The 15,159-nt window shown below is 39.4% G+C and overlaps 2 protein-coding genes and 1 long non-coding RNA gene across 12 annotated transcripts in view; 2 read left to right on the forward strand and 1 right to left on the reverse strand.

Annotated features, from left to right (window-relative positions):
- The window catches only part of ror1 (receptor tyrosine kinase-like orphan receptor 1), a 327,496-nt gene extending 321,889 nt beyond the window's left edge, over window positions 1–5,607 (forward strand). For all 4 annotated transcript variants that reach the window (XM_069938329.1, XM_069938331.1, XM_069938330.1 and 1 more), the window contains one exon: window positions 2,445–5,607. In XM_069938329.1, coding sequence (XP_069794430.1) covers window positions 2,445–3,872 — 1,428 coding nt within the window. In that variant the 3' untranslated portion in view covers window positions 3,873–5,607. The remainder of the gene's footprint in view (window positions 1–2,444) is intronic.
- On the reverse strand, window positions 661–14,311 carry LOC138763708 (uncharacterized). The gene is made up of 3 exons (XR_011357738.1): window positions 14,212–14,311; window positions 5,784–5,874; window positions 661–837 (listed from the first exon to the last, which is right to left on the reverse strand). It is a non-coding gene; the product is annotated as an uncharacterized lncRNA (long non-coding RNA).
- A 4-nt stretch (window positions 14,312–14,315) lies between these two features.
- Window positions 14,316–15,159, forward strand: part of LOC138763707 (ubiquitin-conjugating enzyme E2 U-like) — a 63,598-nt gene continuing 62,754 nt past the window's right edge. For 3 of the 7 annotated variants that reach the window (XR_011357737.1, XM_069938333.1, XM_069938338.1), the window contains exon 1: window positions 14,317–14,410. The gene's annotated coding sequence lies outside the window, so the exon portion shown is untranslated. Of the gene's footprint in view, window positions 14,428–15,159 lie in introns of all 7 variants that reach the window. The other 4 variants (XM_069938337.1, XM_069938335.1, XM_069938336.1 and 1 more) reach the window with 4 other exon arrangements.

Raw genomic sequence — 15,159 nt, forward strand, 5'->3', positions numbered from 1 at the left:
ATCCTCCTCCATAACCCTCAAATTCTCTACTCTGAAAAGCTGTTGAAATGAAATTGATCTGTAATTTCTTTTGTTTTGTTTTCATTCTACAATTCTGTTAATGGCTGTGCTGGATTCATACTGCTTCTAAAGCCATCAGCAGTTACCTAATACTTCATTAAATGGCTGTTCTTCATGTTAATCACTTCAATGGTGTTGACAATATGTTTGCCTGCACAGCAATGATAGTTGAGCATGACCTTTTCCTCCCCCAATATCCAAAAACATACTTTGCAGTTGAATAATGAAGAGCTACTTCAGATGATTTTTGTTTTCTCTCTCTTCCCATACCAGGAGCAAAGAGGATAATTGAGTAACTCATGGCAGCTTCAGTTGAAATGGCCTAACTCAGCACTCACACTGAATAATGTCTAAAGCTATTTCTAGTCTGTAGGTTTCAGGTTTTGCTAATTCATATCTTCTTTTACAGAACAAAAATTTAATTGTATAGCATTTTAATTTGCGTGTGGAGTATAAGAGATTTTTTTTTTAATTAATGTATAAAGGGTTTACATTTCACTATTTGAAAATGAAAATCCAGTGAAGATCCAGGGAACAAAAAACATAAAGGACTAGGTCTCTTTAATTGTTTCTTTTTTGAAACATGGCAAATGAAACCCAGACTTGCATGGTACTTAACATAAGTGGTTTTTCAAGAAAGACGGAAAGAAAATGCTGAAATCTGGTCCGTCTGGAGTCAGTTGTTTTTCTTCCACTGAGTTCAGTTTATCTTGGCAAGGAACCGAGTGTGTATCTTTCATTTGCTGTACAGTTTGATCGGCTGGATACAAGGCCAGTCTGTCAAACAAAAACAAGCAGATTTACAACCTCCTGTTGAGATGCAAGTTTTCTTGGATCTCTAAAGTTATGGCTCCTCTTTTCTCTTTTGATAGTCATCCAGTATCAGTGTGAAGAGACAAAAATAAAATCCACCAGGAGTCATGGAGAGGTCAATATTCTTTTATTACTGGGTCTATAATATAGTGTATGTCAGTTTAAAACAACTTTGCCCTTGAGGATTTGCTCTTAATACAGACCATCTGTGCACTTATAATGAAACTTTATTTCCTGCTATCGCTATGCAATGCATAGGTTCATTTTTCAAATCTGTTTCAGCTTTGGAAAGATCTTAATGGTGTTTATTGAGTGGTAGAGCCTCTAGTATTCTAAAACAAAATCCTGAGTTATGAGGTGCTGCTGGAAGCATGGTATGTGTTCTTCATTTTTTTTTAAAAAGCCACTTATTACAAGTTAGTTTAATACAGGTTATTTTGGAATAAACTGCTCAAAGTCACAAGTTAATGCCTCTGCTTGCATTTTAATTTTTTTCTAATGACATGGCATTTCTGAGTAAACTGCACACTCTAGGCCTAGAGTCTCAACCTGCTGAGAGTGCGGGTACGGAGCCCTGTGTGCAGAGCTCATAATTTTCCATTGATTACTTCATGCAAGTGACAACTTATGTGCAATTTGCACCATATTCTCAAAGTGCACAATTAATAGGAAATAAGAGAATGTAAATTCCAATATTTTCACACAATTTTTTTTTAATTTACATACAGCGCAGGATTCGACCCGCAGTCCCGATCATGAGCACTGTAACAGCGTTGCACTAGTACAATCTCCGTACATACAATGCAGGATTTGACCCGCAGTCCCGATCACGAGCACTGTAACAGCGTTGCACTAACCGCTCTGCTAAGTGTACCACCTTTGCTCTGCTTTTTTTGGCTGAGTTAACCACAGATGATTTATGGGTGTATTTTTCTCAAATATTGACAACTTGAATCTTTTGCATTAAACTTAACAAGGTCCTTACTGCTCCCTTTTGGGGCTCAGTAATTATGCATCCTTCTTACTTAGGAATATATTGATCATACAGATCAACAAATCCTGGGTGATACTTGTCCTGAGCCAAACAAGCTGATTTTCATCTGGGTAAACTACAATTTCTGTGATGTTTTTGATCCAGAAGAGGGAAATTGAATTTGGCATGCCTAATTCGATATACCTGATCGCTATTTGATACACTTGTCTGAAAATGTGGCCTAGGATATCAATCTGAGGACAGTCTTGAGCTCTGTGGTGATGGAATATTTTAACACAGTCTACTTGATATACAGATGAAAAATAGCCAACTTGGTAAGGCGCCATATGGAATCACTGCTGCTTTACACTAAACAAGTGAACACAAAGGTGGGGTGAAAAGATATCCATTGCAAAAGGTGAAATATCTGAGTTTATGCTTCTATAGGCAGAGTTTGAAATAAACTTTATTAGTTAATTTATGACAGTTCTTTAAAGAGAAGGCATAAACATCCTTTCATCAACTAAACAATGTTTGTATTTTTCTTATTTTTATTTTGTTCACCTTAAAACTTAAAAGATATTTTTCATTTATCTAGCAGAGCAAAGCTAAGGAGTTGCCTCTTTCTGCTGTTCGTTTTATGGAAGAGCTAGGGGAATGTGCCTTTGGAAAAATCTACAAAGGTCATCTTTACCTTCCAGGAATGGATCATGCCCAGCTTGTTGCTATAAAAACCTTGAAGGACTTCAGTAATTCTCAGCTGTGGACAGAATTCCAGCAGGAAGCATCCCTGATGTCGGAATTGCATCATCCCAATGTCGTCTGCCTACTTGGGGTGGTGACACAGGAGCAACCCGTCTGCATGCTGTTTGAGTACATGAACCATGGTGACCTTCATGAATTCCTCATTATGAGATCACCCCATTCTGACGTTGGATGCAGCAGCGATGAAGATGGAACTGTCAAATCCAGTCTGGACCATGCAGATTTTTTGCACATCTCCATACAAGTAGCAACAGGAATGGAATACCTGTCCAGTCACTTTTTTGTTCACAAGGACCTTGCTGCACGCAATATCATTATTGGTGAGCAACTGAGAGTGAAGATATCTGATCTTGGCCTTTCAAGAGAAATATATGCCGCTGACTATTACAGGGTACAGAATAAGTCTCTCCTACCAATTCGCTGGATGCCTCCTGAAGCTATATTATTTGGGAAGTTTTCTAGTGACTCAGATATTTGGTCTTTTGGTGTGGTGCTATGGGAAATTTTTAGTTTTGGCCTGCAACCATATTATGGATTTTCGAATCAGGAGGTGATAGAAATGATACGGAAGAGGCAGTTGCTCCCATGCCCAGAGGACTGTCCCCCTAGAATGTATGATTTAATGACAGAAACCTGGCATGAGATCCCAGCCAGAAGACCGCGCTTTAAGGATATTCATGCCAGGCTGAGATCATGGGAGGGGCTATCAAGCCATACCAGTTCTACAACGCCATCTGGAGGGAATGCCACAACGCAGACAACATCTCTCAGTGCAAGCCCAGTTAGTAATCTCAGTAACACAAGGTATCCAATTCATATATATCAAGCACAGGGCTTACCCCAGGGCCAGATTGGTGGATTAATTGGTCCACAAATAGCCCAGCATCAGAGATTCATTCAAGTTAACAGTTATCCTGTGCCTGCAGGATACACTGCCTATCCAGCAACCCATTACCAGCAAGGGCCACCACGAATTATTCCACATGGTCCGCCACCGAAGAGCCGATCGCCCAGCAGCGGAAGTGGTTCAACAAGCACTGGTCATGTAACAAGCTTGCCTTCCTCAGGATCAAATCATGATGCAAACACTCCATTGCTATCTCATCATATATCCATGGCAAGCCATCCTAGTGGAACTAGTGTGCCGATCTTTGCACACATATCCCATAAAACAATGCAAATGGACCCAATACAGGCAACACTACTGGGGGACAGTGATGGTCAGTTGGCAAATGAAGCTGTTATTAGAGCTGAAATGTAAAAAAAATATACATACTGTATATATAAATATATATTCTTAGAATTTGTTTCATCAATTTTTATAATTGTGTATAATCTGATTTTAGAAAGAAATTAGGGAACAAAATGAAGATTTACATACATGATAATGCATCTTATAGCCTGTTAACAATTTACCATTTTGTTACTGACTAAGCAGCATTGGATACCCTTGTTTGCTCTCATTGTGACCTTAAAATGTTGATATTTGCTGCATTGTATATTTGACATCAGAGACCATATTGTGCTTCTTCCGAATAACCTTTCTTCCATCCTACACTCTTTATTGATGGGCTGTTCAATGTTGGAGGACATCATTGCAGACCTGTCTGATAATAATACACACTTGCCTTTCCACAAGAGTCATTGAATTGTGATCTGCAGTGAATCAATATTTACTCTTCCATTGTCAATATAAAACGCTGAGGCAAGTTGTAGTTACCCAGGTGTTCACCTAGATTAGATCATGTGCAGCTAGAAATTGGAAGGAGCCAAGGAGCTTCATACCTATAAACGTTTGTATTCCACTGGGCAGTGTCTTTTAGTGATTATACCACTGGGTATCTACACCAAATAATTTTGTACAGTGATTTTTTTTCAGATATTTCTTATCTGATGAACAGAATCCATGGGTGACCATAAAAGTGCTTATGTAATTTTGGAGAGAAAAACTGTGCATCCAGGAACAAATAAGATATTTTAAATATTTTTAAAAAAACTTTTTTAAGGAAAGAAATCTTTTACAATGCAAGTGCAAAAAGTAGAATCCTGCAGATTGTTTTAGAAAATCAAGACTTCGAAAATATCCCCTTTTATAACCAAATACCTGAACTGTATAGTTCTTTGTGGTTTCTCCTAGCAATGTTGATTTGATTTTTATTGAATTCATGTGTTTTGGCAAAATGGTAATAGTAACAAAGTAAAAGGGGTGCAGCTTTTGATCACACATTATAAAATAGAATTTTAAAATTTATATAAATAGTACATTTAAATTTCACTTATATTTGTTGCTATGCAACTATTTAATGTAAATTGGGCCAACATACAAGCTTTGAGATGACAATCAACTTTTCTTATTGGAGTGATTATTTTGTGTTTGGGAGCTTGTTTCAGTGAATGAGCTGAGCTGATAGTGAGGACCACCATTCTTCAAAATAATTTGATGCTGGAAGGAGAATATCCCAGCAAATGTTGCAGCTTCTCACAAAAAAATAACCACAGAGGGCAATTTGTCCTTAATCTCATGTGATGAAACATCTGGTTAAAGGATGATCTCAGTGAGCATCAACCTACTCCATTACAAAGAAATGGATACTTTTTTTGGCCTGAGCAAGTGAGCTGCCATGCCATGCAGTCACTGAGGTTGTATAGTTTTTTTTGAAACAACAAAACATGAGCTGTGCTGGTGATTACAATTCAGAACGTGATTAGAATTTGATTTGTCCTTCTGGCAGAGATTTTTGTTTTCCATAACAGTTCCTGCAAATATTTTGAGATGAGGTGTGCTTTGTATTTTCTATTTTTGAATATCTGTTGTATGTATGTTTTACTCCAACACAGCCCAGTTAATATGTTTGTAATGAGAAGATAAGCATTCATGACTAGTATTCAATGTGGGGTTATATTGTAACAAGATTTATTTCTCCATAAATGTTTTTGCACAGATGTTTTTAGAAGTTGTTTTGTATGAGGAATATCAAATACATCCCTGCATTATATTGTTGGTGTATTTTACTGCTATATTAACATAAGTGAATGATGAACTTAGCAGGATCCTTTCTCATTGTAATTCAAAGACTGCTCAATATGGCACTTAAAATCAGAACTTGGTTGAAGGTTCAGAAGAAAATAAAACATCTTGTGTGCTACTGATTTACAAATACCAGAAACTTACAACACAAATCTTCATAGAGAATAGAAAACATTCCATGCATTCAGGAGAATATGTAGAATTCTTTGCCACAAATGTGTCTGGTCCATTAACTCTGTAAAATAGAACAGTGAGTGAACAGGCAAGTAGGGATGGATGAATGTTTATCAGAGACCCACAGAGGACTGTAGGTGTTGGAATCTGCTGCTAAACACAATCACCTGGAGGAAATCAGAGGGTCGAGCGTTGTCACTGGGAGAAAAAGAATGATCACCATTTGGAGTCAATTCACCATTTCTCGAGACTGGTTAAATATAGTAGAGAAGCCAGTGTAAAGAGGACAGGGTTGGACAGCAGCGCCATATGGAATTAGTCAACCTGGTAAAAGTGAAACATGACAGAACTCCTTTTTTCCCCTGATCACTCCTATCCCTGCAAGTGTAATCTTTGACCTACTCTCAATTAATTTACTTCCCTATATATGCTCAACTTTAAATTTTCTCTACACCCTTCTTTTCCTGATCTTCTTGGCCCACAGGTGGAAGATTAGCCATGGAGGTAAAACCTGCTGCATGGTGACTGCATGAATTAATCAGTGTGCAGAATTCCCAGTTCTAACCAAACAAATTCAATAGATATAAGTGAGGAAATAAAGGAGCTGCAGAGGAAGAAAAAATGAATAAATGGAAATAAGCAGCAGTGAGGTGACTGTGCTACAAGTCAAGCCTACAGTGGGAGCTCTGGAATGGAAGGACGTTCCACTTCCATGTGAGGTGTTTTGCTGCACATGGTCACCAACCATGGAAGAACCAGTTCAAATTCCATTTATTTAAAGGAACATATTTCATGAAGTGCCCATAACAGTAGGTGACATACTCTGCATATCACACAGATAGTTGAGATGAAAGCTGACCCTACCCTAGCTATAGGAATAGGGAACATTATGTCTCACCAAGTACAACTACAGATGTTGGCTATTTATATATTTTTGAAATCAGTAACTCAACACTCACTACAAATTAAATAAAATTAAGAAGACAATATATTGTCAAGAAATGTAAAGGGAAGGCAGAAGAAAATAAAGAAAAAGACATTATGAAACTTTGTTTTGATCAGATAGCTCAGTCAGGGTTAAATTCCTAATGAAACTTGATCTGTCATGTTAAATCCCAAAAAACCCAGAAACTAATACATCCATTCAAAGAAATTTCAAATACAATTCAAATGAAAAATCCAGGCAATGCACTATATGTATCGTGCTTCCACTCTGAATCTGAGAATGAATAGAGAATTTTCTTGAGTTCCAAACTTGATCAGTATATAGTCGCAGTTGGAAATGTCATGAAGACGTGATTAGACTTTCTGCTATCAAATAGCTTGCCAGTGATTGCTGTAAGGGGTCACATGTAAATAAAATGCCAAGTAGCCAGCATATGCTGCACCATAATCATTCGGGAAAGAAGGTAAGGGCAAAAGCATGTTCGCGACTCCTGTTACATTCTTAAACACAAGATTCTACTAATATAAAAAAGATTAAAACACAATGCTGAAAAAACTCAGCAGGTCAAACGATATCCTTTATATATCAAAGAAAAAAAATACATTACTAACATTTCTGGCTTAAGCCCTTCATCAAAGTATGCAAAGATGTCGGGTGTTGTTCCTCCAATTTATGGGTGGTCTTGATGGGATAATACATGAGGCTATGGTCAGACATGTGAATATGGGAGTGTGTCACAGAACTGAAATGGTTGGCCACTGGGAGATCTCCGTCACTGGTGCTGACAGAGCGAAGGTGCTCAGCGAAGCGATCTCCCAGTGTAGCCAACTATTTCAATTCTGCGTCACACTCTCAGACTCACATGTCTGTCCATAGCCTCAAGACAACCTGTAAGTTGGAGGATTTTTCTATCTGGGCACTCTAGTCGAATGGTGTTAACATCAACTTTTCTAGTTTCTGCTAACATGCTCTCTTTTACCCCTCCTTTCCCTTACCCGTCAGGTCTCCACCCTTTCCCTCTCTATTCACTTAGCCATCCCTCTTCCCCTTGTAGTAAGGAAAAGAAGTAAAACACAAAAATCTGTATATACCATGGTTGAAGTTAAAACTCAATGCTGGAGAAACACAGCAGGTAAAACAGTGTCCTTTATATAGCAAAGGTAAAAATACATAACCTTAATGAAGGGCTCAAGCCCAAAACGTCGGTTATGTATTTTTATGCTTGCTATATAAAGGACACTGTTTTACCTGCTGTGTTTCTCCAGCATTTTGTGTTTTTAAATCCATCCTCCCCTTGTTTGTTGCTATGCCCTCCCTCCTTTCTCCACCTATTACCTCCAGCATCTGCGACCAACCATTCCCCTTACCCTTTTATTTTGACGCATATAGATGAAGGGCTCAAACTGAAGGTCAGATATGTATTTTATCTTTGTTATATAAAGGACACTTTGACCTGCTCAGTTTCTCCAGCATTGTGTTTTTCCTTCATCCACGATGTCTGTAAGCTTTCGTGTTTTACTTAATTCTACTGATATATTCAGGCACCTGAAACATATTAAGTTTGCAAAGTAGTGTTGAGAGCACCACTAACTTTGCATACATACCATTAATACAACATGTTATATTGGCTCTAATCTCTGCATATTGTAAATTAATCAAACTAATACCTTCCACTTAGAAATCAAACTATATTTTTGGTATGTAAATAATTGTCCACATGGTGAGATCAATGGTGTTTCAGATATTCTATAAATAAAGAATTACATCAGATCTTGGATTTACCAAAGTAAATCATGTAAAGTTAAAATGGAAATGGCTTTAATGAGAAGTGAGGAACCAGGTCAATTATTTTGTCTTTAACTGTAAATTTTGTTTGATTTTATTTATGTCATCCAGTTGAGGGCATGACCTGGCTAATTTCATCATAAACTGAACATCGACAATTCACACACATTTTTCTCATTATCACTTGATAGTATTCTCTGATTAATTCTTGGGATGCTGAGCCATAATCATTCTAGTCAGTACTGCATTAAAGATGCTCTAATTGATTACAGTCAGAGCTGTCAGGACCTCCATTCTTGATCACTATGTTATGTAGGACTGTTAGGAGAAAATTGTGTTAGACTTGGTTCCGATTTTCCCATTTTTTTAGATATTTCTATAATATAGTCAAAATCTCCACTGTCCTGCTATAAACAACAAAGAGGGCAACTTTTTGCAAGATATTGTGGTTTGTTGAACAGAGATTCACCCTAAACCAGAAAATGGAAATATTTTTATGAGGTGAAAAAAGATACAAGGGGCACCAAGATTGGGTTAGAAAGTTGTATCTGGCAAAATATGCATGCTATTAATATTATTTTTGCTTTCAAGATGCAGCTTTATTGGATAATGTACTATTTTGTATTCACTAGTTTCTATACTGTTCAGTTCTTCCATTTAATGTGCATTATTTTGTCAACAGCAGTTTGCGTGGGTTACAAAAGCTTATAGTTTTGTTTTCCTGAGTTACCGATGAACCAGTGATTGATGAACCAGTGATTAATGAACAAGTGAGGAAAGACGAGAGCAACTTAGAGAAGCATACAAATGAGATATTGTCCTTCATTGCAAAGGGACCAGAGTTTAAAAATAGAGGAGCATTAGAGGCTTTATTGCAATTATATAGTGAGTCTGCATCTGGACTCCTATGCACAATTTTGAGCCTCTTATTTAAGAAAGGATAAACTAGCATTGGAAGCAGTCCAGATTAACTAGATTAATTGCTGGGATGAGAGAATTGACCTGTTATATACAGCTAAATAAAGGCCTGTATTCTTTGAAGTTTAGAATAATGAGGGGTGATCTTTTTGAATCGCATAAGCCCCAGGATTCAGATGTTTTGAGTGGGAGAGTCACAGATGAGGGGATATAGTTTCAGGATGAGGGAAAATCATTTAAAACAAGGGTGCTTTGGAGGTTCTTACAGAGGCTGATCTATTTCTGAAATTCTCTGGCAGGTTTTGGAGATGACAACATGAGTCAAATAAAGCGGTGACTACACTTTTGAAAGATTGGGGGATTGAGATCATTCTGGAACTGTCACAGAAAAAGGAATTGAGGCCCAAGGCTGATTTGCAACAATCATAATGAATTGGAGCAGGCATGAAGGGGCAATGGGCCTACTTTTATTTCTGTTGTTTGTGTTCTCATGTCTTCTATCAAAAACTTGGAATATTGTGTGCCATTCTGGCATGACACTACAGGAAGGATACAATTGTGCTGGAGAGAGTGCAGAGGAGATTCACCAGAAGTTGACTGGATTAGAGGATTGTGAGGAGTGATTAGAAAGGCAAGACTTCTTTTTTCTGGAGTGAAGAAGGCTGAGGAGTGACCTGGGAGAAGAAGATAAGATTATGAGAGGCGTAGAAAGAATAAATAGCCAGAATCATTTTCTAATGGTAAGGCTGTCAAAAACCAGGGGACACAGGTTTAGGGTGAGAGGAAAAAGTTTTAAATAAGATTTGCGGGGTAAGTTTTTAAACAGAGAATGGTTAATATTTAAAGTGCTCTGCCAATTGATGTGGAATAAAATAATAGGTACATGTATTACATTTCAGAGCCATTTAAACCCTTAAACAGGCAGGTCATAGAAAGATAAGATCCTAATATAGGGAAATGGAATTAGTGCAGTTGAGCAAAAAGATCAACCTGCATAAGGCAATAATCCAATTCACCATTAGCGTTGCCCTACACCACTTATAATCAGAGAAAGTGAAGCAATAGAGAGTCCCCTCAGAGTAACTGAGTGTCCATGGAGAAAAAGCAGCAAAATAGAGTCCCCTCAGAGTCACTGAGTGTCCCTGGATTTGTCTCCTTCAGTCTCTGCAGTCAAAAAGACTTACCGTAAATATTCAAGTATAATGCAAAAAATTTTGTACCAAAATTTGAGCCCAAAGTAAGGGGGAGGGGGGGGGGTCACATTATACATGAGGTTATAATTTTAAAAAAAATTCTGCCAGGTTTAACGATAAGTATGATTATCACAGCCACCTACATTGACAGCAGTGTAACTGGGGGAGCAGGGGGAGTGATGGCAGTGCGAATCGGGCATGTGAGGGGGGAGAGAGACCCCAGAGTGACTTGGGTTGGCAAGGGGAGAGGGGTCGTATTATATACGGGGGTAAAAAATTTCTCCCCGTTTTTCCCTCAAAAATGGGGGGGGGGTGGTGTCGCATTATACACGAAACACATTATACACGAATATTTACAGTAGGTTCAATTCAAATCATTGATAACCTGAGCCCAGATCCAAACCTCCGACATGATGAGGAAGCTTCAGTGCCCAAGACCCTTTGGGAGCCCTTCTTGCACTCAGCACCTTCTCGAATTCTGGTTACAATACCTGGTTCTCATGAGCCAGCATTCACCAGCCCTCAGCCTGGTGTGGGTCCTTTGACCTCAAGCCCCTAGCTGGTGCATCACCTTGGTCTCCATACTTGGGGTCATCTCCTCTGGTTCTCCTTCTCAATGTGGGGGGGAGGAAATGTTCTTCCCATTTCTGGTGCCCTGTGCCAGTCCACTGCAGTCTACAAACATTTGTGGCCACAGCCAAGCATAGACACCGCCATCTTGACCCAGACCCCACAGTTGCTGAATTTGAAATAAAACACCATCAGCTCCTATAACAGACTGTTTAAAGCTTAGAGTATATAGTGCTTTCAGCAATCGTACTGGATGGTAGAACTCTTCAGGAGTGTGGTGGTACTCCACCGACCTACTGCAGGGGGAAACCTCTGTACCTGCAGGAGTGTAATGGGACAGGACAACACCTGGCCGGCTGTCAACCAGTCAGCCTGAATGGATCAAGCCCCACCGGTCGGGTGTCAATTACCCTCTGGGATATAAGCATGTTCCGGCCTCCCGAGATCTCACTCAGAGTTGCTGCAGCTACAGCCAACCTGGCTCTGTCGAAGTCTTTGTGGATTAAAGCTTGTTGTTCAGTCTTTACCTTGTGTGTGTCTGATTCTGTCTAACAGCGCACCACAAGGAGGGCTCTGTGTTTCTGTTCCCCGCTCTCCCCGTGACTGCACTAATGGCAATGCTGCCATTACAGCAGCTCTGGCAGCATCGCCATTTAAAAAATTTTGAACAGACCAACATTGTACTAAACATTAAATACCTTAGAAATTGTAAAATTTCTCCAAATTGAAGTTTGCTTCTACTTGCAAGATCTTGTTAATGTTAATAATTTCACATTAGGCTATTCCAAGCAAAGCAAGTAATATTTCTTTCTACCAATGATTATGCACTTATAAATGTTCTATTGCTTTGACATTCTGCAGACACTCATGCTATATATATTTTGTATGCTATGTATGACACATGTTTTAGCCTCAAAAAATTTTGTTAATCATCTTACATTAAATATTTGGTGCAGTAGCTTGCAATAATCCAGCCATTTCTACAAGTATAAAGGTCGAAGAGTGAAGCCAAAGGCTCTGATTCTTGTACAACATTTTCACATTGGAACTTTTAAATGTCATTCAACTGAACCTACTTAATGCAGGTGGATGTATGTGAGAAGGCCCAATGCTTCTGAGTTATGAGACAAAGGTTGTTAGTTAATTTACTTCACAAAATAATTTGAGAAAACTCATTTGTCTGCTCCTCGTCTGTACTCACTAGACGTCAGACATAATGCAGAATCTCACGTGCAACCCTGCGACTCCTTCATCTCTCCAATTGCTCCTCTGGAATTCAAATCTGGCAAACCATCAGGTACTGCAGACATCAAAAGCCAAAATATGCACTGCTACAAAGTGTATCCTCATGTCTTCTACTCTGCCATTACTATCAAGCCAGAGATAACTGATTCTCAGCCAACAGATCAGATCTGCACTCTGATGTCCTGTCAAGTCGAGGCATCAATGGTGGTTCATGGTAAAACAACTAATAAGGATGGTCCAAAAGCTTCCTATCCTCTGGTGAAAGATTTCTCATTGGTTGTTTAGTAGTGAATATCAGGATTTAACTTACCAGTGATGAAAAACCTTTCATATTTCCATGTCCAGCTGGTACACAGAATATAGATCAATGAATAGTTCAGGAATGGGCCCTTCATCCCATGATATTTGTGCCAACCATGATGCCAATTTAAACTAATCCCATTGATCTGCATATGGTTTACTCAGTTGCTCGTCTATTCATGTGGTGCCTAAGTGCTTCTTAAATATTGCAATTGTATTTATTTCCACTACCTCCTCAGCAACATGTGGCATGCACTTACCACTCCTGGTCCAAAAAAAAAGCTTGGCTTGTAAATCTCCCTTAAACTTTTCCCATATTATATGAAATTATATTTACACTTTGGGAAATGACTCATAATTTTATATACTCAGCCTCTGATTCTCCAGAGATAACAATCCAATTTTGTCCAACCTCTCCTTTCAGCTGTTATTCTCTAATCTAGACAACATCCTGGTGAAAGGAGAACTGCAGATGCTGGAATCTGAAGCTAAATATAGCAAACTGAAGGAACTCAGCAGGTCGAATGCCATTAGTGGGAGAAAAAGTAGTTGATCAAGACTTGATGAATATTAATTGTGGTAGTTGGGCTCTTGTTGCAGATGTCTTTGCCGTGTCTTCAGTGGCATGAAATTAATATTTTTTTGTGTTCATTTACCACGTAGATGGACACGAACACTAGTGAGTTCAGGAGAGGGAATAGTAATATTCTGGAGCACATCAACATTACAAAGGAGAAAATGTTTTGTTCTCCATCTCAGATGCAACAATACCAATTCAAGAAGCTTGGCATTATCCTGGATAAAGCAATTCACTTAATTGGCACCTCCACCTGCAATCCTGAAACTTCACACCCGCCCCCACCTTTACTGTTGAACCATAATTGTGGTGTGGTATACAAAACGCATGTCAACATCTTACCAAGGCCTGTTTACCAGCAAGGTCATTTCAAGTTCATTCCATAGTCACACATCATCCTGACTCGAGATGACAACCAACATCACCACGGATGCCCATCGCATAGCTCAGGACAGACCCTTCAGCCCTCAGAGTTGTGTCAACCTATATATTCCTTCCAAATAAAATACTAAATCCTTCCTCTCTGGTAACCCTTTATTTCCTTTTGTCCGTGTGCCTGTCTAAAGGTAAAGGTAAAATCACTGTCACATTTTGAATGTTAAATTCTTTAACTTTGTCTACAATAGGGAAGACAGAGAGTTGCCACTTTTCCCCAGCATTCTTTCCAATAAGAAAACCTAACAGAAAGGATTGATGTATTAATGATTTTATTGCAATTATTTCATGCATGATTTCATGTTGATATATTACGTGTATGACAATGAAATCATTACATTTTCCTCATTCATTTGGGTCATTATTGTGGATTGCAACAATTATTTAATCCAACAAAGAAGGGATTTGCCGAAGTCGGGGTGTCCTCACCTCGTGATGCCTTGGCCGTGGTTTGGAGTCCATGGACCACAATGGCAGCCTCCAGCCAGTAGGGGGCCATCCACTCACTCCTGTGGGAAGACGCTGAAACCCGTCGCCTGGCAACCAACATAGTGCTTCCGGTGTCCAATCGGTGCACGTTCGGGCGCCGAATTTGGGGCGAGAGGTGCGTGGTTGGTGGTGGCTGCTGGTGAGTGCAATGCTCGGGTAGGTGCCGACCCAGTGCCTTGGCCGTGGCCTCGATGTCAACGCTGAAGGTCTGGCTGCGGGGCTTACATTTTGACAAGTTCTTTCCCGCTCCCTTTGTGGATGGGAAATGTGATAACATTGAAAAACTGGCATTAAATCTGCTCTTAGATTGGACCAGGGTTCGAGTCGGGCGCTCCAATTTCTTCCAAGGTCCCAAATGCTAGTTGAGATTAGTGACTATTGCAAGTCACTGCTCTTTGTGGATTAATACCAAAGACCAAAGGGGAGTGGACGAACATTGTTTCCCTGTGAACTGGTGTGAGCTTGGTGGGCTGAATGTGTGGTGACAGGCTGTTCAGGGATGCTCACTGGAGGGCCAGTAGCCTGCAACAACATATATAGTTATGTTTTGGGGAGATAAATTGGGAAAGGTTTGTAAGAGTAGGTCACATGCAAGCACTTTAAAACAGATCTTATTTAAAATAATTATTGGCTCCAGAGCTTTTGAAGAGTGCTCAAGAGACTTCACTAATGGATTGTTGTTTGCAAAAGGCAACAGATGAAAGAGCATACCTGAGCTGCTGCTGTCAGGAAGAGAACTTGCTGTTCTGAGGGGGACATGTGGTTTTGCAAGCAGAGAGAGTCAAACAGGCTTTCTCTCAGCGAGTCAGAGAGAGACACACACACTTGATCAATTGTTCAATGTTACAGCCAGCAGACAGCAGCTGGGACTGGAACCAGAAAACCTGG

The sequence above is a fragment of the Narcine bancroftii genome, chromosome 5 (assembly GCF_036971445.1).
Source record: "Narcine bancroftii isolate sNarBan1 chromosome 5, sNarBan1.hap1, whole genome shotgun sequence".
NCBI lineage: Eukaryota > Metazoa > Chordata > Chondrichthyes > Torpediniformes > Narcinidae > Narcine > Narcine bancroftii.